Source organism: Hyla sarda, chromosome 6 (genome assembly GCF_029499605.1).
Source record: "Hyla sarda isolate aHylSar1 chromosome 6, aHylSar1.hap1, whole genome shotgun sequence".
Taxonomy (NCBI): Eukaryota; Metazoa; Chordata; class Amphibia; order Anura; family Hylidae; genus Hyla; species Hyla sarda.
This window is the reverse complement of record NC_079194.1, coordinates 262,917,319-262,944,549: the sequence shown is the minus strand read 5'-3', so window position 1 is coordinate 262,944,549 and position 27,231 is coordinate 262,917,319. Positions and strand designations below refer to the sequence as shown.

The 27,231-nt window shown below is 46.0% G+C and overlaps 1 protein-coding gene across 1 annotated transcript; it reads left to right on the top strand.

The window, feature by feature from the left end:
* Window positions 1–998: 998 nt before the first annotated feature.
* Window positions 999–27,231, top strand: LOC130277010 (glyoxal reductase-like). The gene is made up of 2 exons (XM_056527166.1): window positions 999–1,056; window positions 26,160–27,231. The coding sequence occupies exons 1-2, from the start codon at window positions 1,041–1,043 to the stop codon at window positions 27,017–27,019; spliced, it is 876 nt and encodes a 291-aa protein (XP_056383141.1). The 5' UTR covers window positions 999–1,040; the 3' UTR covers window positions 27,020–27,231.

Here is a 27,231-nt window from a genome sequence, read left to right as displayed (position 1 = left end):
TAATACCACCAGACCCTGCTACATCCATTGCAACATCCTGTGGTCACCACACACCGTATAACAGACAACCTTCCACTAACGGGATGATAAGAGTTGTAGTTTTGCAACAGCACTAAAGCCACAGGATAAAGGACAACTGTAGTGCTATACATTTATATATTACTGTGCCCGGGCCTCATAAATATACAAAATAAACTTTAACATACCTTCCTATGAGCCCTGTTGGTCCGGTACAGGCCTCACAGTCCAGTGGTGCTAACCTTGTTCAACTTCCTGGGGACGGGGACGCCGCAGAGCCGTCAGCGTATCACCGGCCGCAGCGATATCCCGCCCCGGCCTGTGATAGGCTGAGCCCACGGTCATGTAAGGAGCTCTGGCCGGCTTCTTACATGACAGTCCTCTCAACCTATCACCATCCGGGGCGGACATCGCTGCGGCCGGTGATACGGCGACGACTCTGCGGCATCCCCGTTCCCAGGAAGTTGAATGAGGTTGGCACCGCTGGACCGTGAGGCCTGTACCGGACCAACGGGGGCTCGTAGGAAGGTATGTTAAAGTTTATTTTGTTTATTTTTGAGGCCCGAGCACAGTAATATGTAAATGTCTAGCACTATAGTTGTCCTTAAAGGAACACTACATTAGTTCTACATATATGAAAGATATAGCCTTCAGCTGACATGGCATGATGGGAGTTGTAGTCTTGCAAAAGCTGAGGAGCCACAATTTGAACACTACAATTTGGCTACACTTATTGCAGACAGCCTTCAATTAGCTTGGGATGATGGGGGTTGCAGTTGTGCAACAACTGGTAACTCACATTGGTAGGGGGCAGCGCTTTGTTGGATAGAAAGCTTTCCCCTAAGGCTGCAGCAGTTCAATTACATGTAACATAACAGAACCGCAGGGCTCATCGCCATACCAATGCACATAATGATCACAGCGCCGCACACTGGCTCTCGGCACCTACGTCACGCACGGAAGGCGGGGTTAATACGGATCGGCTCCGCCCCTACCATGTGATTCTCTCGTGGTCTTCCGTGATGGAGCTGCAGGAAGGTAGGTACGGAGAGCGCCCTCTGGATGGCGCAGGTGTGACGAGGCAGAGGAGGGGGCGGCTGCTGCCTTGTAGGTGTGCAGGGAGCAGTGTAATAGGGATTAATAAGCCCCGTTCTGCCATATTTAACTATTCAGGTGAATTGAACGACAGTGCGCATGTGTTGCAGCAGTGGATCTACCCCAGTGTTTTCCAACCAGTCAGCCTCCAGCTGTTCCAAATCTCAAACTCCCAGCATGCCCGGACAGTAGTTTTGCAATGGCTGGAGGCTGACTGGTTGGGAAGCACTGTCCTCATCAGAAAACCGATATATGCAGGAAATAGCATTTTTGCAGTTGGAGAGCTACATGTTGCAGATCATTATGCATGCACTCATCATTCAATGCATGCTGGGAGTTGTAGTTTTGAAACAGGTAGAGAGAGAGGTGCATGTTAGGGAAACACTGCTCTTTACTGCACTGTCAGGTAGGGCTGGGCGGTATTCCGGTTCATACCGAATTTTCTGGGCTGCACTATATGAATTTTCCCCCATACCGCAATACCGGTTGGGCCCCTCCCCCTCGGGAATGTATTATCAGCCCAGCGCAGCGCTGTCCCCACATCGGGGAACTAACCCTATGTTACCCGCCAGCGCTGTTCTGCCCCCCCCCCCCTCCCCCAATTAATGATCAGCGCAGCGCTGCCCCCACATCGGGGAACTAAACCTATGTTACCCGCCAGCACTATTCTGCCCCCCCAATTAATGATCAGCCCAGCGGGGTACTACTCACATATGTCAAGCACTGCCCTCCTCCTCTTTGTTGGGGGCCGCCGGAACTCTATACTGTACGCCAGTGGTCTCCAACCTGCGGACCTCCAGATGTTGCAAAACTACAACTCCCAGCATGCCCGGACAGCCAACGGCTGGGAGTTGTATTTTTGCAACAGCTGGAGGTCCACAGGTTTGAGACCACTGCTTTCCGCTGTATCCCTATGCCCGGCTGCAAAAGATAAAGAAAATAAACTGTAACTCACCTACGTCTACAGAAATATATAGAAAAAGACAGAGGAGACACAATGCGCATCTAAGCGTAGTAAAAAAAAAAATATATATATATATATATATATATATATATATATAGATAATCTGAGTGTAAAAGAAAATAATTAAATTAAATAAAAAATGGATGTCGGCTCCAAGGAAGGGGGGGGGGGGGAGCAGCCGTTTCCAGATTCGTGTTTTCAGTTGTTATGTTAGGTTTGCTCACCTTTCTGTGTTGTACCGTGGGCACAACACCAGTAGACGCTTGTTTCCCACTATTCTGGGGGACACAGATTGGAGGAGTGTAGCCGGCACTAGACCCGTTCTCACCGGCGGAGGACGGTCACTGGAATGGAAGAATATCGATCCCGTGGTCCCGAGAAAAAAGAGAAGTGCTTCTGTGGGCGCTCACCTCCGTCACAGATGTAGTCCGTCACAGGTATGTGGAAGTTTCCGAGAACTTGGTAAAATAAAACCGCTTGGACACGGATGTATTTTGGAAAATAAAAAGAAGGTTTATTCCTTCAGCATGCAATACAGCAACGCGTTTCGAGGGGCAGGGACCCCCTCTTCATCAGGCTATCTCTGCTACACCTCACCTACGTCTGCCACACACTGGGGACAGAAACGTCGGACAGCCGTCAGCCTATCACCGGACGGAGCGATGTCCCGCCCCGGCCAGTGATAGGCTGAGCCCACTGTCATGTTAGGAGCTGTGGCTCTTACATGACAGTGGGCTCAGCCTATCACTGGCCGGGGCGGGACATCGCTCCGGCCGGTGATAGGCTGACGGCTGTCCGACGTTCCAGTCCCCAGCGTAAGGCCGACGTAGGTAAGTTAAAGTTTATTTTCTGTATCTTTTGCAGCCCGGGCATAGGGATACAGCGTACAGCAGTGGTCTCAAACCTGCGGACCTCCAGCTGTTGCAAAACTACAACTCCCAGCATGCCCAGACAGCCGTTGGCTGTCTGGGCATGCTGGGAGTTGTAGTTTTGCAACAACTGGAGGTCCGCAGGTTTGAGACCACTGGCGTACAGTGAGTTCCATCGCCCGGCGGCCCCCAACAAAGAGGAGGAGGGCAGTGCTTGAAGGTGACATCTGTGAGTAGTACCCCGCTGGGCTGATCTTGGGGGGGGGAAGCCGAACACCGCACGCGGGTCACACGATTGGGGGGGGGGGGACAGCATTGGCGGGTCACATGATTTGGGGGGGGGGGTGAAAATACCGTTAAATACTGTGGAATCGCCGTAAGTTAAAAAAAATACCGTGATACACATATTTGGTCCTGTCCTGTACTCCTACCTGCTTTTCCATATAGAGCCCCTGTGAGGTGCTATATTCTCTCCCAGGAGTAACCCCATGTGGAGGTCTTATGACCCTATAAAAGGTGTTGTTTTAACCCCTTAAGGAGTCAGCGTTTTTGCATTTTCATTTTTTCCTCATCACCTTCTAAAAATCATAACGCTTTCAATTTTGCATCTAAAATTACATATTATGGCTTATTTTTTGCGCCACCAATTCTACTTTGTAATGACATTAGTCATTTTACCAAAAAATCTACGGCGAAACGGAAAAAAATTCAATGTGCAACAAAATTGAAGAAAAATTTTTATTTTGTAAATTTTGGGGGCTTCCGTTTCTATGCAGTGCATTTTTCGGTAAAATGACACCTCTTTATTCTGTTGGTCCATACGGTTAAAATGATACCCTACTTATAGGTTTGATTTTGTCGTACTTCTGAAAAAAAACATAACTACATGCAGGAAAATTTATATGTTAAAAATTCTCATTCTGACCCCTATAACATTTTTATTTTTCCGCTTACATGCCGGTTTTAGGGCTCATTTTTTGTGCCGTGTTTTGAAATTTTTATCGTTACCATTTTTGTATTGATCAGACTTTTTGATCGCTTTATATTCATTTTTTTTCCATTACCTAAAAAGTGACCAAAAATACGCTATTTTGGAGTTTGGAATTTTTTTGCCTGTATGCCATTGACCGTGCGGTTTAATTAACAATATATTCTTATAATTTTGACATTTACGCACGCGGCGATACCACATATGTTTATTTTTATTTACACAGTTTTTTTTTCATTATTGGAAAAGGGGGGGTGATTCAAACTTTTATTAGGGAATGGCCTTTATTAACATTTTTTTTTTCACTTTTTTTTTTTTTTTTGCAGTGTTATAGCTCCCATAGGGGGCTATAACACTGCACACACTGATCTTTTACCCTGATCCCTGCAAAGTCATAGCTTTGCATGGCTCAGCGTTCTAGGGGCTCGAATGCTCAAGCCTGTAGCTCAGCTTTGGAACAATCAAATGCAGATCGGACGTGACAGAGCAAGGTAAGGGAGCCTCCGCTCGCATCCTAGCTGATTGGGACATCCCGATTTTATCACGATAGTCCCGATCAGCCCAACTGAGCTGCCGGGAAGCTTTTACTTTCGTTTTGGACGCAGCGATCAACTTTGATAACCGCATCTGAATGGTTAATAACACGCGGCACAACGATCTGTGCCACGCGCTATTAGCCCAGGCTCCCGCTATCATTAGCAGCTGGGACCGACTCGGTATAATGCGGGGTCACGGCGTGACCCCCGTTTTAAATACCGGGCGCAGGGCATACAGGTACGCCCTTAAAAGGTTAAAGCAGGCGGTGGTGCAGAATTGCGGATTTAAATGTGTTTTGTGACACTGTTGTGTGTATAAGTTGTGATAAGCCTTGAATTAGATCTAGCCCATGCTTAAGGGCTCATTCACACTATGGAAATTCCACACAAAAGTTCCACAAGGAAATTCAGTGTAGATTCTGCTTGCAGCTGCCTCCCAATGATCTCAATCAGAGGAAATCCAGCAAGGAATTGGATTCTGCCAGAAGATTAAACATATCCATTCACTGGTGAAATCTGGTACAGAAGCTGTTTTTTTCCTTGGTACAGCCCTTAAGTCTGCGGCAAACTGTCACGGAAATAAATGCAGATTTCGGAGCATTGTAAATGAAGCAGATCCACTGCGAAAACAAATTTCTGTAGTGTGAACATATACTAAAGCTCCATTTCTGGTGGACTTCTCGCGTCATCGCTTAGGGAGCAGAGCGGTGATGCGAGCCATCATTCAAGCTGTCAGGGCAGGGCCATGACTGCAGCGAATGGAGCTGGTAAGTGTAAGTCCCCGCCCAGGGAACTACTTGTCAGGCGGCCCGGGGGACTTTATAACTTAATATCTTCACCATCCCTGGGGGCACAAATGTGCCCCGGGGATGGTGAGGATAATGATTTTAGCATATATATATATATGCATTGTCAAGCGTTATATACAGTCATGGCCCTAAATGTTGGCACCCCTGAAATTTTTCAAGAAAATGAAGTATTTCTCACAGAAAAGGATTGCAGTAACATGTTTTGCTATACACATGTTTATTCCCTTTGTTTGTATTATAACTAAACAAAAATAAAAAAAAGAGAGGAAAAAAAGCAAATTGGACATAATGTCATACCAAACTCCAAAAATGGTCTGGACAAAATTATTGGCACCCTTAACATAATATTAGGTTGCACACCCTTTGGAAAACATAACTGAAATCAGTCGCTTTCTATAACCATCAATAAGCTTCTTACACCTCTCAGCCGGAATGTTGGATCACTCTTCCTTTGCAAACTGCTCCAGGTCTCTCTTATTGGAAGGGCGCCTTTTCTCAACAGCAATTTTAAGATCTCTCCACAGGTGTTCATTGGGATTTAGATCTGGACTCATTGCTAGCCACTTCAGGACTCTCCAGCGCATTTTGACGTATTTTTGGGGTCATTGTCCTGCTGGAAGACCCAAGATCTCGGACGCAATCCCAGCTTTCTGACACTGGGCTGTACAGTGCGACGTTGGTAATCCTCAGATTTCATGATGCCTTGCACACATTCAAGGCACCCAATTCCAGAGGCAGCAAAACAACCCCAACACATCATTGAACCTCCACCATATTTCCCTGTAGGTACTGTGATCTTTTCTTTGTAGGCCTCATTCCTTTTTTGGTAAACAGTAGAATGATGTGCTTTACTAAAAAACTCTATCTTGGTCTCATCTGTCCACAAGATGTTTTCCCAGAAGAATTTTGGCTTGCTCAAGTTCATTTTGGCAAAATGTAGTCTTGCTTTATGTCTCTGTGTCAGCAGTGGGGTTCTCCTGGGTCTCCTGCCATAGCATTTAATTTCACTTACCGTATATACTCGAGTATAAGCCGACCCGAGTATAAGCCGAGACCCCTAATTTCAACCCAAAATCCCAGGAAAAGTTATTGACTCGAGTATAAGCCTAGGGTGGGAAATACCTCATCCCCCCCTGTCATCATCCAGACCCGTCATTAACATCCTCATCATCCCCTTGTCATCATCCCACACATCCCCCCTTCATCATCCCCTTGTCATCATCCCACACATCCCCTTATCATCCCACACATCCCCCCTTCATCATCCCCTTGTCATCATCCCACACATCCCCTTATCATCCCACACATCCCCCCTTCATCATCCCCTTGTCATCATCCCACACATCCCCCCTTCATCATCCCCTTGTCATCATCCCACACATCCCCTTATCCCACACATCCCCCCTTCATCATCCCCTTGTCATCATCCCACACATCCCCTTATCCCACACATCCCCCCTTCATCATCCCCTTGTCATCATCCCACACATCCCCCCTTCATCATCCCCTTGTCATCATCCCACACATCCCCCCTTCATCATCCCCTTGTCATCATCCCACACATCCCCTTATCATCCCACACATCCCCCCTTCATCATCCCCTTGTCAACATCCCACACATCCCCTTATCATCCCACACATCCCCCCTTCATCATCCCCTTGTAATCATCCCACACCCCCCCCCCCCCTTCATCATCCCCACACCCCCCCCCCCTTCATCATCCTCTTCTCATCATTCGCCCTCAGTGGTCTTCAACCTGCGGACCTCCAGAGGTTTCAAAACTACAACTCCCAGCAAGCCCGGGCAGCCATCGGCTGTCCGGGCTTGCTGGGAGTTGTAGTTTTGAAACCTCCGGAGGTCCGCAGGTTGAAGACCACTGCGGTCTTCAACATGCGGACCTCCAGAGGTTTCAAAACTACAACTCCCAGCAAGCCCGGGCAGCCATCGGCTGTCCGGGCTTGCTGGGAGTTGTAGTTTTGAAACCTCCGGAGGTCCGCAGGTTGAAGACCACTGCGGCCTTCAACATCATCCAGCCCCCTCTCACCCCCTTTAGTTCTGAGTACTCACCTCCGCTCGGCGCTGGTCCGGTCCTGCAGGGCTGTCCGGTAAGGAGGTGGTCCGGTGAGGAGGTGGTCCGGGCTGCTATCTTCACTGGGGGCGCCTCTTCTCCGCGCTTCCGGCCCGGAATAGAGCCGTTGCCTTAACAACGACGCATCTGCGTCGTTGTCAAGGCAACGTGACTATTCTGAGGCCGGGCCCGAAGCGCTTAGAAGAGGCCTCCCCGGTGAAGATAGCAGCCCGGACCACCTCCTCACCGGACCACCTCCTTACCGGACAGCCCTGCAGGACCGGACCAGCGCCGAGCGGAGGTGAGTACTCAGAACTAAACGGGGTGAGAGGGGGCTGGATGATGTTGAAGGCCGCAGTGGTCTTCAACCTGCGGACCTCCGGAGGTTTCAAAACTACAACTCCCAGCAAGCCCGGACAGCCGATGGCTGCCCTGGCTTGCTGGGAGTTGTAGTTTTGAAACCTCTGGAAGTCCGCAGGTTGAAGACCACTGCGGGTGGGGGAGTTCACTCGAGTATAAGCCGAGGGGGGTGTTTTCAGCACGAAAAATCGTGCTGAAAAACTCGGCTTATACTCGAGTATATACGGTAAATGTCGACGGATAGTTTGCGCTGACACTGATGCTCCCTTAGCCTGCAGGACAGCTTGCATATCTTTGGAACTTGTTTGGGGCTGCTTATCCACCATCCAGGCTATCCTGCGCTGACACCTTTCATCAATTTTTGTCTTCCGTCCACGCCCAGGGAGATTAGCTACAGTGCCATGAGTTGCAAACTTCTTGATAATGTTGCTCGCTGTGGCCAATGCAAATCTAGATCTCTGAAGAGGGACTTGTAACCTTGAGATTGTTGATATATTTCCACAATTTTGGTTCTCTTCTCCTTTTTTTGGTGTCCATGCTTAGTGTGGCACACACAGACACACAATGCAAAGACTAAGTGAACTTCTCGTTTTATCTGCTTTCAGGTGTGATTTTTATATTGCCGACACCTGTTACATGCCCCAGATGAGTTTAAAGGGGTTGTCCGCTTCCCTGCCTTTCGGAGCTCTGCTCACAGCGTCCGGAAGTTCATAACTCTGAACACAGCGTTCGGGCTTCCGTGTTCGGGCCCGCCCCCCTCAACGAAAGTCTATAGGAAGGGGGCGTGTTGATTTATAAAAAATAAAAGTTTATGAACGTCCATAAGCGTCTCCTGAGGTATGATGTGCGCTCAGCAGGTGAGCGCGCATCATACCCGGTGGGTCCCGGTTGCTATAAGCAACCAGGACCCGTGGCTAATGCCGGACATCGCCCATCGGGCTGATGTCCGGCATTAACTCTTTAGACGCGGCGATCAAAGTTGAAGTTTGAAATCTAGGTTTGAGCAATCAACTGTCGATAACATTGATCCCTGCCATTGCAGGGCAATGGCAATGATCAGTGAATTGAATCAATGTACTGCATGTTATAGTCCCCTATGGGGTCTATAATATTGCAAAAAAAGTGGGAAAAAAAAGTTAATAAAGATGATTTAGCCCCTTCCCTAATAAGTTTTTCCCAATAAAAAAAAACTGTAAATAAAAATAAACATATGTGGTATCGCCGGGTGCATAAATGTCCGAACTATAAAAATATATTGTGGGTAAAATATATCAAAAAATGTGTAGCTCACTTAGGATATGGGGAAGAAGAGGGGGGTGCTCGAGGTTAAAGGTGATGCCTAAGAAATATATGGAAAAGAGGGATGTACCGTATTTATCAGCGTATAACACGCACTTTTTAGGCTAAAATTTTTAGCCTAAAGTCTATGTGCGTGTTATATGCCGATACACCCCCAGGAAAGACAGGGGGAGAGAGGCCGTCGCTGCCCGCTTCTCTCCCCCTGCCTTTCCTGGGGTCTAGAGCCCTGCTGCCGGCCCTTCTCTCCCCCTAGCTATCGACGCCGCTGCCCGTTCTGTCTCGCTGACTATCGGTGCCGGCACTGACGTCATGCGCCGCGCCGTGCAGCGCATAGCAACGACGCAGGGGACGCACGCCGGAGGCCTGCAGCAGCGCGGACCCGACCCAGGTAATTATGCCACCGGGGATGGGGGGAGGCAACGGGGCAGATGCGCCGGCAATGGGTGCCGCTGCCCCTTCTCTCCCCCTGGCTGCCGATAGCCAGGGGGAGAGAAGGGCCGGAAGCAGGGCTCTAGACCCCAGGAAAGGCAGGGGGAGAGAAGCGGGCAGCAACGGCCTCTCTCCCCCTGCCTTTCCTGGGGGTATATCTGGGTATACACGCGCACACACGCACCCTCATTTTACCATGGATATTTGGGTAAAAAACTTTTTTTCTACCCAAATATCCTTGGTAAAATGAGGGTGCGTGTTATAGGCCGGTGCGTGGTATACCCAGATAAATACGGTATATATGATATATATATAAAACAAACCAGTCCTCAAGAGCACTGAGGGTATAGATTTATAGGATAAGGAAAAGAATAGAGAAGTTTAGGATCCAGTAAAAGTATATTTATTATAATAATGTAATAAAATGTAAATATGACCGATCGCCCTGCAGTGCCCTTGCAAAGGCAAAAGGTATATAATGGTATAAATAATATTAGGTAAATAAATAAATGTAGCACTAATCAGATGAAATAAAATAAAGATAGATATCCACTATAGTGAATTGTGAGAGTCTTATTCTGTTGGTATAAATATATATGGTTCACAGTTCGTCACAACCAACAATATTGCAGAAGACAGTGTTCCAAAGGTAACCAAATTATCAGTAACAATAGATTCCAATGGTGCTGAATAGATCACATTACAATCTCCAGTAACACTGGATAAATCACATAAATCGTGCCGCTTGTGACTGTGTTGCGATCCTGGTTAACCACAGCGCAGTTGGATCAGTAAATCCAGTAATAAAACTTCTAACCTTGTTGCGGTTTCGGAATAGTTATAACATAACTGTATCAGCGGTGTTTGTAGAAGCAATGTTCATAACGGAACGGTGCACAGCACCACTCACCCTCCTCGGCAGATCTCGGATGGAGGCTTGGTACGGCAGTATCTTAAGGTAGCGATGTCTGTCTGTACTTGTGGTGCCTTGCTGAGGTACAACCTGGGTGAGTGGCTCTCCGGTGGGCTCAGAGGTTCCCGGATTGGCACATAAGGGCGTCCGGCCTCGTGGGGTAATGTCCGGGAGTTCCGCCGCCCGGGGCTGTGATGGAAGATTGCAGGAAGCAGGTGCGAATCTGAATAGAGCGCTAGCTGTTCGCTCGTCACAGTGGTCCCAGTAATAGGGGCATCCAGCAGTTGCAAATCAGAAATAGTGGATATAGCCTATTTTTAAGTGATGTACACTTAATAAAGTAGTGCTTAATAACGGGTCAGACCCGTTTCAAGGCCGTGGGCCTTTTCTTCAGGTTGTACCTCAGCAAGGCACCACAAGTACAGACAGACATCGCTACCTTAAGATACTGCCGTACCAAGCCTGCATCCGAGATCTGCCGAGGAGGGTGAGTGGTGCTGTGCACCGTTCCGTTATGAACATTGCTTCTACAAACACCGCTGATACAGTTATGTTATAACTATTCCGAAACCGCAACAAGGTTACAAGTTTTATTACTGGATTTACTGATACAACTGCGCTGTGGTTAACCAGGTTCGCAACACAGTCACAAGCGGCACGATTTATGTGATTTATCCAGTGTTACTGGAGATTGTAATGTGATCTATTCAGCACCATTGGAATCTATTGTTACTGATAATTTGGTTACCTTTGGAACACTATCTTCTGCAATATTGTTGGTTGTGACGAACTGTGAACCATATATATTTATACCAACAGAATAAGACTCTCACAATTCACTATAGTGGATATCTATCTTTATTTTATTTCATCTGATTAGTGCTACATTTATTTATTTATTTTACCTAATATCATTTTGCAAGGGCCCTGCAGGGCGATCGGTCATATTTACATTTTATTACATTATTATAATAAATATACTTTTACTGGATCCTAAACTTCTCTATTCTTTTCCTTATCCTATAAATCTATACCCTCAGTGCTCTAGAGGACTGGTTTGTTGTATATATATATCATATATACATCCCTCTTTTCCATATAAAAATATATTGTTAATTAAACCGCACGGTCAATGGCGTAAGCGCAAAAAAATTCCAAAGTACAAAATAGCGTATTTTTGGTCACCATAAAAAATGAATAAAAGGCGATCAAAAAGTCTAATCAAAACAAAATAGGTACCGATAAAAATGTCAGATCCCGGCGCAAAAAATGAGCCGTCATACCGCCCTGTACATGGAAAAAATTCATAAGTTATAGGGGTCAGAATAGGACAACTTTAAACGTATACATTTTCCTGCATGTAGTTATGATTTTTTTCGGAAGTAATACAAAATCAAACCTACATAAGTAGGGCATCATTTTAGATGCACTCATTATGGGATAAACAGTGGTTGCCAGTTTAATTCTCTATACACATTTGCACTGTGGCTTCCATAGTAGCTTCCATTTTGCCTGTCAAAATTTGCTGAATTTGTGGTGCAGTTGTTTACAGAGCCCAAAGTTAAACAGATTTGCCAGAAAGTTAAACAGATTTGTAAATTACTTCTAGTATTTATCAGCTGCTGTATGCTCAAGAAAGTTCTTTTCTTTGTTAATTTCTTTTCTGTCTGACCACAGTTCTCTCTGCTGACACCTTTGTCCGTATCAGGAACTGTCCAGAGTAGAAGCAAATCCCCATAGCAAACATATGCTGCTCTGGACAGCACTGTGGTCAGACAGAAAATAAATTCAAAAAGATAAGAACTTCCTCTGTAGCATACAGCAGCTGATAAGTACTGGAAGGATTAAGATTTTTAAATGGAAGTAATTTACCAATCTGGCAAAGGGATATGGATACCGCTCTCACCAGCTCCGGACACCTCCTGCACCTGTGCTGCGGACTGCCGGCACCGCCTCCGGCAACTCCTTATACTTGAAAGAACTCCGTCCGGCACCAAGGTATGAGGTAAAAAAGGCTTGTCTTTATTTATTCCACAGCAGGATACATACAGATAAAGATGTCTGACGCATTTCACCCTTTGCAGGGCTTAATTGTAGACTAATACATCTTATAACAAACACGATTAAAATACTGAGCGGTCCGGTCACATGACCTACCGCATCATCACATTAAAATTGCATGGAAAAACTGGATACCTGGATAATACATGGATCACACCCTATTTTAGGAAAACCTGAGGTGGCTCTCTACGAGCTAATTCACACCATCCTATTTGGCCGTTACTCCTGTGTGCGAATTTTATCCTAAATTTATACCGATATGGCTGTAAGCCTGACTAATTTGATAATCCCAAATATTAAATACAATTAGTATGAAACAGAAGGGCCATCTATAAAAATTGTATCGCTTATAGAAATGGTAGAAACAACGAAATGACTAATACTATCTGAGATCTGGTTTAAGGCTATACGGTATTTCTGAGATAGTGCCAAACTCACTCTTGTTTTTATTTATTATTTTTACTTTTATTTTATTTAAATTTTCTGTTATTCTAGATATTAAAGCCTGTAATGATTTTACTGATAGAAATGAATTCTACATATATTCATCACGCAGGATAGAGATGTGGATGAATTTAGGTAGTGCTTAGTACATATTATTTTATTCTTGTATATAAAAGTATTTATCAATCCTGGGAAACTAGGTTATAACGTTGGCTATAACGATATATACCTATAATTTTATAGTTGTTAATGTATATTCTTCCTGATTTCATGATTATACATATACTTTACTATATTCATATTTTATTTATATTTTTATTTTTAATATTATTATTACATTGTAACTTAAGTTTTTATTTTATTATATTGTTGTTAATATTTTTATTGTTATTATGATTTTAGTTGTATTACTATTTATTAATACATCACTCAAGTTGTTAGTGTTTCACCAAATATTATAATGGTTATCTTTTATTACCTATTATTTTATTTTAATTTTACTTTTGTTATTATTATTACCTTTTTTAATATAATTATAGCAAGTCTCTTCTTTTTATATTGGTGAATAGCATAGTTAATAGGTATTATTTCGTTATATATTATTAAAGGGGTAGTCCAGTGGTGAAAAACTTATCCCCTATCCTAAGGATAGGGGATAAGTTTGAGATCGCGGGGGGTCCGACCGCTGGGGCCCCCTGCGATCTCTCTGTACGGGGCCCCGCTCTCCGCCGAGATAGCGTGTGTCGACCCCCGCACGAGGCGGCGGCCGACACGCCCCCTCAATACATCTCTATGGCAGAGCCGGAGATTGCCGAAGGCAGCGCTTCGGCTCTGCCATAGAGTTGTATTGAGGGGGCGTGTCGGCCGCCGCCTCGTGCGGAGGTCGACACGCCCCCTTCCCGCGGGCTGTTGGGGCTCCGTACAGGAGATCGCAGGGGGCCCCAGCGGTCGGACCCCCCGCGATCTGCAACTTATCCCCTATCCTTAGGATAGGGGATAAGTTGCTCACCACTGAATCACCACTGGACTACTCCTTTAATTTATTTCATTATATTTATTTGTAAACGGCAATACTCTAACAGATGCAGACCAATTTTTTACATGTATAACCAATATGAATGGGACGATATATTTCACGGACAGGTAATTATCAAATCTAGTCTCTTATTCAGACCTTGCGGATGTCTAGTTGCTAATAGAAACATCCAAAATGTTTCCCGATTATATAGCCGTCTCCTTAAATCACCTCCCCTAGCTCCTAGTTGTATTTTTTCCACTCCTGTGACCCTCAAAAAGCTATCGTCCCCTGCGTGTACTTCTCTAAAGTGTTTAGAAAGCATAGACACACTGGATACATTGTTTTTAATGTCGGCCACATGTTTACAAAACCTTGTTTTTAGGGTGTTGCCTGTACAACCTGTATATTGGATCCTACAGGCAATACAAGTGGCCACATATACGATCGATTTTGAATTACAATTAATGTAATCTTTAATTTTATATTCTTTACCTTTGCAACATGATATTATTTTGTTTGTTTGTTCTATAAAGTTGCAGGTAATGCATCTAGTGTGTCCACACTTCCAACACCCTGTTGTTTCCAGCCAAGTTCCCCTATTTTTCTTGGGGTTGGATTGGCTTGTAAACAGACTAGGTGACAATGAGGATCCCAATGTAGGGCCTCTACGGGATACTGATGTAATACCATCTTGTACTATGTTTTTCAAGATGGGGTCTATTTCTAGTACCGGGACATATTTATTAATTATACTTCTTATTTGATTGAATTGTACACTATAGGGCGTAACAAAATAAGGTTTTCTTGTACCATCACTTCTATTTTTGGATGAAATTCTACTACCTTCTCTATTTGAATATGTTGTTAACACATCTCGATCCAATTTGTCAATTCTATCCATTGAGTCTAGGAGCACTTTATCATTATAACCCCTCTCCTTAAATCTATCAACTGTTTCCTTTTTTACTTGTTCGAACCTCATCTTGTCCGAACAGTTCCTTTTGGTACGACAGAGTTCCCCAAATGGAATATTGTTAATCACATGTCTTGGGTGGCATGATGATGCCAATAATACCGAATTCATTGCAGTGTCCTTTCTAAAGGGGTATACTTCTGTTTTACTCTCCTTACTGGTTAATGTTATATCTAAGAAATTCACCGACGACTTGCTGAAGTGTGAGGTGAATCTGAGGTTTAGATTGTTATCACTAATGTACTGCATTAGGTGGTGATTAGGGAGGTGATTTAAGGAGACGGCTATATAATCAGGAAACATTTTGGATGTTTCTATTAGCAACTAGACATCCGCAAGGTCTGAATAAGAGACTAGATTTGATAATTACCTGTCCGTGAAATATATCGTCCCATTCATATTGGTTATACATGTAAAAAATTGGTCTGCATCTGTTAGAGTATTGCCGTTTACAAATAAATATAATGAAATAAATTAATAATATATAATGAAATAATACCTATTAACTATGCTATTCACCAATATAAAAAGAAGAGTCTTGCTATAATTATATTAAAAAAGGTAATAATAATAACAAAAGTAAAATTAAAATAAAATAATAGGTAATAAAAGATAACCATTATAGCGCATAATATTTGGTGAAACACTAACAACTTGAGTGATGTATTAATAAATAGTAATACAACTAAAATCATAATAACAATAAAAATATTAACAACAATATAATAAAATAAAAACTTAAGTTACAATGTAATAATAATATTAAAAATAAAAATATAAATAAAATATGAATATAGTAAAGTATATGTATAATCATGAAATCAGGAAGAATATACATTAACAACTATAAAATTATAGGTATATATCGTTATAGCCAACGTTATAACCTAGTTTCCCAGGATTGATAAATACTTTTATATACAAGAATAAAATAATATGTACTAAGCACTACCTAAATTCATCCACATCTCTATCCTGCGTGATGAATATACCGTATATACTCGAGTATAAGCCGAGTTTTTCAGCACGATTTTTCGTGCTGAAAACACCCCCCTCGGCTTATACTCGAGTGAACTCCCCCACCCGCAGTGGTCTTCAACCTGCGGACTTCCAGAGGTTTCAAAACTACAACTCCCAGCAAGCCAGGGCAGCCATCGGCTGTCCGGGCTTGCTGGGAGTTGTAGTTTTGAAACCTCCGGAGGTCCGCAGGTTGAAGACCACTGCGGCCTTCAACATCATCCAGCCCCCTCTCACCCCCTTTAGTTCTGAGTACTCACCTCCGCTCGGCGCTGGTCCGGTCCTGCAGGGCTGTCCGGTAAGGAGGTGGTCCGGTGAGGAGGTGGTCCGGTGAGGAGGTGGTCCGGGCTGCTATCTTCACCGGGAGGCCTCTTCTAAGCGCTTCGGGCCCGGCCTCAGAATAGTCACGTTGCCTTGACAACGACGCAGATGCGTCGTTGTCTAGGCAACGGCTCTATTCCGGGCCGGAAGCGCGGAGAAGAGGCGCCCCCGGTGAAGATAGCAGCCCGGACCACCTCCTCACCGGACCACCTCCTTACCGGACAGCCCTGCAGGACTGGACCAGCGCCGAGCGGAGGTGAGTACTCAGAACTAAAGGGGGTGAGAGGGGGCTGGATGATGTTGAAGGCCGCAGTGGTCTTCAACCTGCGGACCTCCGGAGGTTTCAAAACTACAACTCCCAGCAAGCCCGGACAGCCGATGGCTGCCCGGGCTTGCTGGGAGTTGTAGTTTTGAAACCTCTGGAGGTCCGCATGTTGAAGGCCGCAGTGGTCTTCAACCTGCGGACCTCCGGAGGTTTCAAAACTAAAACTCCCAGCAAGCCCGGACAGCCGATGGCTGCCCGGGCTTGCTGGGAGTTGTAGTTTTGAAACCTCTGGAGGTCCGCAGGTTGAAGACCACTGAGGGCGAATGATGAGAAGAGGATGATGAAGGGGGGGGGGGGGTGTGGGATGATTACAAGGGGATGATGAAGGGGGGATGTGTGGGATGATAAGGGGATGTGTGGGATGATGACAAGGGGATGATGAAGGGGGGATGTGTGGGATGATAAGGGGATGTGTGGGATGATGACAAGGGGATGATGAAGGGGGGATGTGTGGGATGATGACAAGGGGATGATGAAGGGGGGATGTGTGGGATAAGGGGATGTGTGGGATGATGACAAGGGGATGATGAAGGGGGGATGTGTGGGATGATGACAAGGAGATGATGAAGGGGGGATGTGTGGGATGATAAGGGGATGTGTGGGATGATGACAAGGGGATGATGAAGGGGGGATGTGTGGGATGATAAGGGGATGTGTGGGATGATGACAAGGGGATGATGAAGGGGGGATGTGTGGGATGATGACAAGGGGATGATGAGGATGTTAATGACGGGTCTGGATGATGACAGGGGGGGATGAGGTATTTCCCACCCTAGGCTTATACTCGAGTCAATAACTTTTCCTGGGATTTTGGGTTGAAATTAGGGGTCTCGGCTTATACTCGGGTCGGCTTATACTCGAGTATATACGGTATGTAGAATTAATTTCTATCAGTAAAATCATTACAGGCTTTAATATCTAGAATAACAGAAAATTTTAATAAAATAAAAGTAAAAATAATAAATAAAAACAAGAGTGAGTTTGGCACTATCTCAGAAATACCGTATAGCCTTAAACCAGATCTCAGATAGTATTAGTCATTTCGTTGTTTCTACCATTCCTATAAGCGATACAATTTTTATAGATGGCCCTTCTGTTTCATACTAATTGTATTTAATATTTGGGATTATCAAATTAGTCAGGCTTACAGCCATATCGGTATAAATTTAGGATAAAATTCGCACACAGGAGTAACGGCCAAATAGGATGGTGTGAATTAGCTCGTAGAGAGCCACCTCAGGTTTTCCTAAAATAGGGTGTGATCCATGTATTATCCAGGTATCCAGTTTTTCCATGCAATTTTAATGTGATGATGCGGTAGGTCATGTGACCGGACCGCTCAGTATTTTAATCGTGTTTGTTATAAGATGTATTAGTCTACGATTAAGCCCTGCAAAGGGCGAAACGCGACATCTTTATCTGTATGTATCCTGCTGTGGAATAAATAAAGACAAGCCTTTTTTACCTCATACCTTGGTGCCGGACGGAGTTCTTTCAAGTAATTTACCAATCTGTTTAATTTTCTGGCACCAGTTGATTTAAGAAAAAAAATAAGTTTCCACCAGAAACTAATATCAGAAAGTATTACTTTACTGAGAGAGTAGTGGATGCATGGAATTGCCTTCCTGCAGAAGTGGTCGCTGCAAATACAGTGAAGGAGTTTAACTCCTTGGGGACTGAGCCCATTATAACCCTAAGGACGGGAGCATTTTTTGCAATTCTGAGCACTGTCACTTTAAGCATTAATAACTCTGGGATGCTTTTAGTTTTCATTCTGATTCCGAGACAGTTTTTTCGTGACATATTCTACTTTATGTTAGTGGTAAATTTTGGTCGATACTTGCATTATTTCTTGGTGAAAAATTCCAAAATTTGATGAAAAAATAGAAAATGTTGCATTTTTCTAACTTTGAAGCTCTCTGCTTGTAAGGAAAACTGACATTCTAAATAAATTATATATTGATTTACAAATACAATATGTCTACTTTATGTTGGCATCATAAAGTTGACATGTTTTTATTTTTGGAAGACATCAGAGGGCTTCAAAGTTCAGAAGCAATTTTCCAATTTTTCACAAAATTTTCAAAATCGGAATTTTTCAGGGACCAGTTAAGTTTTGAAGTGGATTTGAAGGGCCTTCATATTAGAAATACCCCATTATTAAAATTGGACCCCTCAAAGTATTAAAAATGACATTCAGTAAGTTTGTTAACCCTTTAGGTGTTTCACAGGAATAGCAGCAAAGTGAAGGAGAAAATTCAAAATCTTAATTTTTTACACTCGCATGTTCTTGTAGACCCAGTTTTTGAAATTTTACAAGGGGTAATAGGAGAAAAAGCCCCCCAAAATTTGTAACCCAATTTCTCTCGAGTATGGAAATACCTCATGTGTATGTCAAGTGTTCAGCGGGCGCAGTAGAGGGCTCAGAAGGGAAGGAGCGACAATGGGATTTTGGAGAGTGAATTTTGCTGAAATGGTTTTTGGGGGCATGTCACATTTAAGAAGCCCATATGGTGCCAGAACAGCAAAAAAAAGCATACTATTTTGGAAACTACACCCCTCAAAGCACGTAACAAGGGGTCCGGTGAGCCTTAACACCCCACAGGTGTTTGACGACTTTTCGTTAAATTTGGATGTGTAAATGAAAAAAAAAATTTTCACTAAAGTGCAGGTTTTTCCCCCCCAAATTTAGCATTTCTACAAAGGGTAATGGGAGAAAAATCCCCCCAAAATTTGTAATGCAATTACAGAGTACGGAGATACCCCATATGTGGCCCTAAACTGTTGCCTTGAAATACGACAGGGCTCTGAAGTGAGAGAGCACCATGCGCATTTGAGGCCTGAATAAGGAATTTGCAATAGTGGTGGACCCGGTTACAAGGATGGGGCTTGTCTCCACCAAAACCCTACAGCAGTGTTTCCCAAACAGGGTGCCTCCAGCTGTTGCAAGACTCCCAGCCTGCCAGGACAGTCTATGGCTGTCCGGCAACACTGGGAGTTGTGGTTTTGCAACAGCTGGAGGCACCGTTTAGGAAACACTGCCGTATGAGACGTTTTTCATTTTTATTGGGGGGGGGGGGGTGACATGTAAGGGGGTGTATATGTAGTGTTTTACTTTTTATTATTTGTTATGTAGTGTTTTTGGGGTACATTCACACAGGCAGGGGTTCACAGTAAGTTTCCTTGAAGGAAACCCACTGTAAACCCGCCCGTGTGAATGTACCCTTTACATTCACATGGGGGGAGGGGGGCTCCCCAAACCTTCAGCTGTGGCAAAATGACAACTCCCAGAATGCACTGACAGACCGTACATGCTGGGAGTTGTAGTTTTACAACAGCTGTAGGCACACTGGTGGGGAACCACTGAATTAGAAAACAGACTCTAGCTCAGTGATTCCAACCCATGTGCCTCCAGCTGTTGCAAGACTACAACTCCCAGCATGTACGGTCTGTCGGTGCACTCTGGGAGTTGTAGTTTTGCAACAGCTGGAGGCACACGGGTTGGAATCACTGAGTTAGGAAACAGACTCTAGCTCAGTGTTTCCCAACCAGTGTGCCTACAGCTGTTGCAAAACTACAATTCCAAGCACGGCCAGACAATCAGGGATGCTGGGCGTGTAGTTCTGCAATATCTGGCCCTTCAGATGTTGCAGAACTACAACTCCCAGCATGCCTGGACAGTCTGGGCATGCTAGGAGTTGTAGTTATGCAACAACTGGGGAAGAACAGTGGCCTCCAAACTGTAGCCCTCCAGATGTTGCAAAACTACAACTCCAAGCATGCCCAGACTATCCAGGCATGCTGGGAGTTGTAGCTCTGCAACATCTGAAGGGCCAGATATTGCAGAACTACACGCCCAGCATCCCTGACTGTCTGGGCATGCTGGGAGTTGTAGTTTTGCAACATCTGGAGGGCTACAGTTTGGAGACCACCATATAGTGGTCTCCAAACTCTGCCACTTCAGATGCTGCAAAACTACTACTCCCAGCATGCCCAGACAGTACATGCTGAAAGTTGTAGTTTTATCACCATCTGGAGGACCACAGTTTAAAGACCACTACACAGTGGTCTCCAAACTGTGACTCTCCAGATGTTGCAAAACTACAACACCCAGCATGCCCAGACAGCCTTTGGCTGTGTGGGCATGCTGGGAGTTGTAGTTTTGCAGCTTTTAGAAGGCCACAGTGAAGATCACTTATCGCGATCTTCACTTCAGCCTTCTCAGCCGCACTTTCCGTCCGCCGCTCCTCCTGCTTGCGCCGCTCTCCGGGATGCCGCCTCCGAAGGTCCGGGTAAGCCGGGCCATGCTCCCCCCTCTCCGCCCGTGTTCCCCCACTCTCCGCCCGTGTTCCCCCACTCTGTACCGACTTCCGATCGTTGGCCAGAGCGGGGGAAATGAACTCTAACCCCCCCCGCCCCCCTCCTGCCATTGGTGGTCAGCCTGACCGACCAATGGCAGGGGATAGGAGGGGGTGGCAACACTGCCACCTCGCTCTTATCCTTTAGCCTGGTCGGAGCTGGCTCTGACAGCTCCGATCAGTCTTATTTTCCGGGAGATCGGGTCACCAGTGACCTGATTTGCCCGGATCATGGCAAATCGCAGGTCTGAATTGACTTGCGAATTGCTGCGATCGCCGATATGGGGGGGTCTCATGACCCCCCTAGGCATTGCCACGGGATGCCTGCTGATATATATCAGCAGTCATCCCGGTACGATCACCGCCCGGCGAGCGGCAGTGATCGGAAATGCTGAGGACGTATGGATACGCCCTCCGTCCTTAAGTGACGGGACGCGAGGGCGTATGCATATGCCCTTCGTCCCCAAGGAGTTAAACATGCATGGGATAAGCATAAGGCTATCCTTCATATAAGATAGGTCCAGGGACTATTCATAGTATTCAGATTATTGGGCTGACTAGATGGGCCAAATGGTTCTTATCTGCCGACACATTCTATGTTTCAGAGTACCCCTTTAACCTCTTAAGGACGCAAGGCGTACCTGTACGCCCTGCACCCGGTCCCGGTGACCCCGCATCACATCGGGTCGGTCCCGGCGGCTAATGATAGCCGGGACCCTGGGCTAATAACGCGTGGCACAGATCGTTGTGCCACGCGCTATTAACCCTTCAGACACGGCGATCAAAGTTGATCGCCGTGTCCAAAACGTTGGGCTGATCGGGACTATCGTGATAAAATCGCGATATTCCTTCTCAGCCGCACTTTCCGTCCGCCGCTCCTCCTGCTTGCGCCGCTCTCCGGGATGCCGCCTCCGAAGGTCCGGGTAAGCCGGGCCATGCTCCCCCCTCTCCGCCCGTGTTCCCCCACTCTCCGCCCGTGTTCCCCCACTCTGTACCGACTTCCGATCGTTGGCCAGAGCGGGGGAAATGAACTCTAACCCCCCCCGCCCCCCTCCTGCCATTGGTGGTCAGCCTGACCGACCAATGGCAGGGGATAGGAGGGGGTGGCAACACTGCCACCTCGCTCTTATCCTTTAGCCTGGTCGGAGCTGGCTCTGACAGCTCCGATCAGTCTTATTTTCCGGGAGATCGGGTCACCAGTGACCTGATTTGCCCGGATCATGGCAAATCGCAGGTCTGAATTGACTTGCGAATTGCTGCGATCGCCGATATGGGGGGGTCTCATGACCCCCCTAGGCATTGCCACGGGATGCCTGCTGATATATATCAGCAGTCATCCCGGTACGATCACCGCCCGGCGAGCGGCAGTGATCGGAAATGCTGAGGACGTATGGATACGCCCTCCGTCCTTAAGTGACGGGACGCGAGGGCGTATGCATATGCCCTTCGTCCCCAAGGAGTTAAACATGCATGGGATAAGCATAAGGCTATCCTTCATATAAGATAGGTCCAGGGACTATTCATAGTATTCAGATTATTGGGCTGACTAGATGGGCCAAATGGTTCTTATCTGCCGACACATTCTATGTTTCAGAGTACCCCTTTAACCTCTTAAGGACGCAAGGCGTACCTGTACGCCCTGCACCCGGTCCCGGTGACCCCGCATCACATCGGGTCGGTCCCGGCGGCTAATGATAGCCGGGACCCTGGGCTAATAACGCGTGGCACAGATCGTTGTGCCACGCGCTATTAACCCTTCAGACACGGCGATCAAAGTTGATCGCCGTGTCCAAAACGTTGGGCTGATCGGGACTATCGTGATAAAATCGCGATATTCCGATCAGCTAGGAAGCGAGCGGAGGTCCCCTCACCTGTCTCCGTCGCGTCCGATCGGCGTTTGATTGCTCCAAGCCTGAGCTACAGGCTTGAGCAAACGAGCCCCTAGAACGCTGATCCATGCAAAGCTATGGCTTTGCAGGGATCAGGGTAAAAGATCAGTGTGTGCAATGTTATAGCCCCCTATGGGAGCTATAACACTGCAAAAAAAAAAGTTAATAAGGGTCTTAATTAACCCCTTCCATAATAAAAGTTTGAACCACCCCCTGTGGTATTGCCGCGTGTGTAAATTTTCGAACAAAAAAAATGTATTGTTAATTAAACCGCACGGTCAATGGGGTAAGCGCAAAAAAATTCCAAAGTCCAAAATAGCGTATTTTTGGTCACTTTTTAAATCGTAAAAAGTTATCAAAAAGTCGGATCAATACAAAAATGGTACCGATAAAAACTTCAGAACACTGCGCAAAAATTGAGCCCTCATACCGGCCCATACGCAGAAAAATAAAAAAGTTATAGGGGTCAGAAGATGACAATTTTAAACGTATAAATTATTATGATAAACGTATTCTGATTTTTTTCAGAAGTGCGACAAAATTAAGCCTGTATAAGTAGGGTATCATTTTAATCGTATGGACCTACAGAATAAAGATAAGGTATCACTTTTACCGAAAAATGCACTGCGTAGTAGCGGAAGCCCCCAAAAGTTACAAAATGATATTTTTTCTTCAATTTTGTCGCACAATGAATTGGTGGTGCAAAAAATAAGCCATCACATGGAATTTTATGTGCAAAATTGAAAGCATTATGATTTTTAGACGGTGATGAGGAAAAAATTAAAATGCATAAATGGAAAAACGCGGAGTCCTTAAGGGCTCATAGCGTGCAGCACCGATCGTTGTGCCGCGCGCTATTAACCCTTTAGACGAGGCGTTCAAGGTTGATTGCAGCGTCTAAAGTAACAAAAATACACTCCCGGGAGCTCAGTCGGGCTGATCGGGACCATCGCGGTGAAATCGCGATGTCCCGATCAGCTAGGACGTGAGCGGAGGGTGCCTTACCTGCCTCCATCGCGTCTGATCGGCAATTGATTGCTCCAAGCCTGAAATCCAGGCTTGAGCAGTCTACCGCCGATAACACTGATCATTGCCGGGTTAATGCACAACAATGATCTGTGTAGCAAATCAGTGTGTAGTGCTATAATTCTGCAAAAAAAAATAAGTGTGAAAGAAAAGTTAATAAAGATCATTTAACCCCTTCCCTAATAAAAGTAAGAATCACTCCCCCTTTTCCCATAAAAAAAAAAAAACTGTGTAAATAAAAATTAAACGTGGTATCGCCGCATGCGGAAATATCCGAACTATAAAAATATATACCGTATTTATCGGGGTATACCACGCACCGGCCTATAACACGCACCCTCATTTTACCAAGGATATTTGGGTAAAAAAAGTTTTTTACCCAAATATCCATAGTAAAATGAAGGTGCGCGTGTATACCCCGATACACCCCCAGGAAAGGCAGCGGGAGAGAGGCCGTCGCTGCCCGCTTCTCTGCCCCTGCTTTTCCTGGGGTCTAGAGCCCTGCTGCCGCTGCTTCTCTCCCGCTGGCTATCGGCGCCGCTGCCCGTTCTCTCACCCTGACTATCGGTGCCGACGCCCCATTGCCGGCGCCGATAGCCAGGGGGAGAGAAGCGGCGCCGGCAATGGGGCAGCGGCGCCGACAGCCAGGGGGAGAGAAGGGGCATCGGCACCCATTGCCGGCGCCGCTGCCTTCCCCCATCCCCGGTTGCATAATTACCTGTTGCCGGGGTCGGGTCCGCGCTGCTTCAGGCCTCCGGTGTGCGTCCCATGCGTCGTTGCTATACACTGCGCGGCGCAATGACGAGTGACGTCTTTGCGCCGCGCCATGCAGCGCATAGCAACGACGCAGGGGACTGACACCGGAGGCCTGAAGCTGCGCGGACCCGACCCCGGCAACAGGTAATTATGCAACCGGGGATGGGGGGAGGCAATGGGGCAGCGGCGCCGGCAATGGGTGCTGCTGCCCCTTCTCTCCCCCTGGCTGTCGGCGCCGCTGCCCCATTGCCGGTGCCGCTTCTTTCCCCCTGGCTATCGGCGCCGGCAATGGGGCGCCGGCACCGATAGTCAGGGGGAGAGAACGGGCAGCGGAGCCGATAGCCAGGGGGAGAGAAGGGCTGGCAGGGGCAGAGAAGCGGGCGGCGCTGGCGGTCTCTGCATCTGCAAAGCCGCTGCAGTTCATTGATTTAAAGTGCCCGCTTTAAATCATTGAACTGCAGCGGCTTATCGGCGTATAACACGCAGGTAGACTTTAGGCTAAAAATTGACCACAGTTTTAGGTACAGTTGTAAAAGCGCATACTGGGGAAAAATGATCCAACTGAACCGAACGTTTCACTCCGGCCGGCTCATTGAAATGAATTACATTCGGGACCGCATACAGCTCAATACGGGAGCGCTAGTTTTTAGCTCTCCCCGCCGTATGCGGTCCCGTATTGCGGAAAATGTGATGTGAACTAGCCCTAAGTAGGGTATCATTTTAATTGTATGGACCTACAGAATAAAGATAAGGTGTCATTTTTACCGAAATATGTACTGCGTAGAAACCACCAAAGGTTACAAAATGGCATTTTTTCTTTAATTTTGTTGCACAATGTATTTTTTCCGTTTCGCCAAGGATATTTGGGTAAAAGGACACTGCAAAGTAGAATTGGTGGCGCAAAAATTAAGCCATAATATGGAATGTTAGGTGCAAAATTTAAAGTGTTATTATTTTTAGAAGTTGATGAGGAAAAAATGAAAATTCAAAAACGGAAAAACCCTGAGTCCTTAAGGGGATAATGGTGCAGTAATAAACTCAGTAGAACCAGATTTTTGTACTTTATGTGTTCTTGGGTTCATTAGCATTTTAGGCTGTTTCCCCACCCATTGCATTAAAGAAGTATTCCGGGTGAGAAAATAACCCATCATACTGCCGGCAGTAAAAAAAAAAAAATAATAAATAGAGGTACATACCTTCCGTCACTCCTCCAGTAACTCGCTCCGGCCTCCGCCGCAATCCTCTTCCTGGTTGCCGGTGGTCAGCGAGTCATACTGCAGCGAAGTCCCGTCTCGGCTGGCGATAGGCTGAACGTCAGTGGGACGTTTTCGGCCACGACAGCAGGTGTCGGGGCCGAAAACATCACACTGCCACTCAGCCTATCGCCGACCGAGGCGGGACTTCACTGTGGCCGGTGATAGGCTGGGTGCAGTATGGCTCGCCAACCACTGGCAACCAGAGGATCGTGGTGGAGGCCCGGAACAGGTTACCTGGGGGACCGACAAAAGGTATGTACCTCTTTATTTTTATACTGCCAGCTGTATGACTTCCAATTTTCCCATCCCGGAGTATTCCTTTATTAACATTGTTCTTATGGATATGACTTCTCTTTTCATCTACAGCTCAACAAGAAACAGTGACCCTTAACAATGGTGTGACTATGCCCCTCCTTGGACTGGGCACATTCCGTTTGAGAGGACCAGAAAACCTAATCCAGGCTGTAGATGCAGCACTGGAATGTGGGTACCGCTCCTTTGACACAGCCTTTGTCTATCGTAATGAGGGTGATCTTGGCCATGCTTTGCACCAGCTGTTGCCTAAATACGGCTTAAGTCGATCTGATATCTTTATTACAAGCAAGTTATCACCTGCAGACTTGGGGCCTGGGGCTTGTGATGCTTGTTTGAAGAGCTTGACAGAACTGGGATGTGAGTATTTGGACCTTTACCTCATTCATTGGCCAGGGAAGCAGGGTTGGCGAAGTGACGATGCCCGTAACCAAATGGCTAGAGATGAAAGTTGGAAAGCCTTGGAGAACCTGTATCACACTGGCAAAGTTAAGGCGCTGGGTGTGTCCAACTACACAGAGGCTCACCTGGCACAGTTGTTGGAATCATGCAGTGTACCACCTGCTGTGTTACAGGTGGAATGTCATCCACGGCTCCAACAAACTGTTCTTGTTGGTTGGTGCAAACAGAATGGTGTTCACCTGCAAGCTTACTCTTCCCTGGGCTGCGGGGACCTTCTGAGAGATGAGGAAGTGTGCAAAGTGGCTAACATACATGGGCGCACTTCGTCCCAGGTGTTACTCAGGTGGGCCCTACAGCAAGGTGTTGGAGTTATTCCTAAAGCTTCCACACCAACGAGAATAAAGGAGAATTTTCAAGTGTGGGATTTTAAGCTGAGTCATGAAGAAGCTGAAATGCTCAAAGGTGATGGCACAGAGAAAAGATACTGCTGGGATCCTTCTGGAGTAGCATAGCATCATCCACACCTATTGTCCTCTTATTTTCTTAGGACTGTGTTTTTTTTTGTCTCTTGCCTTACCAAAAACTGGAATTGATACCAGAAAGCAAAGTTGTAAAGGATTTAACAAAATGTCTTATTTTATCTGTTCGGATTCAGTGTCATATTTTTTGGAGGGAACATAATAGACGTTACTGGTCTAATATAATGCAGGAAATTTTTTTAGAA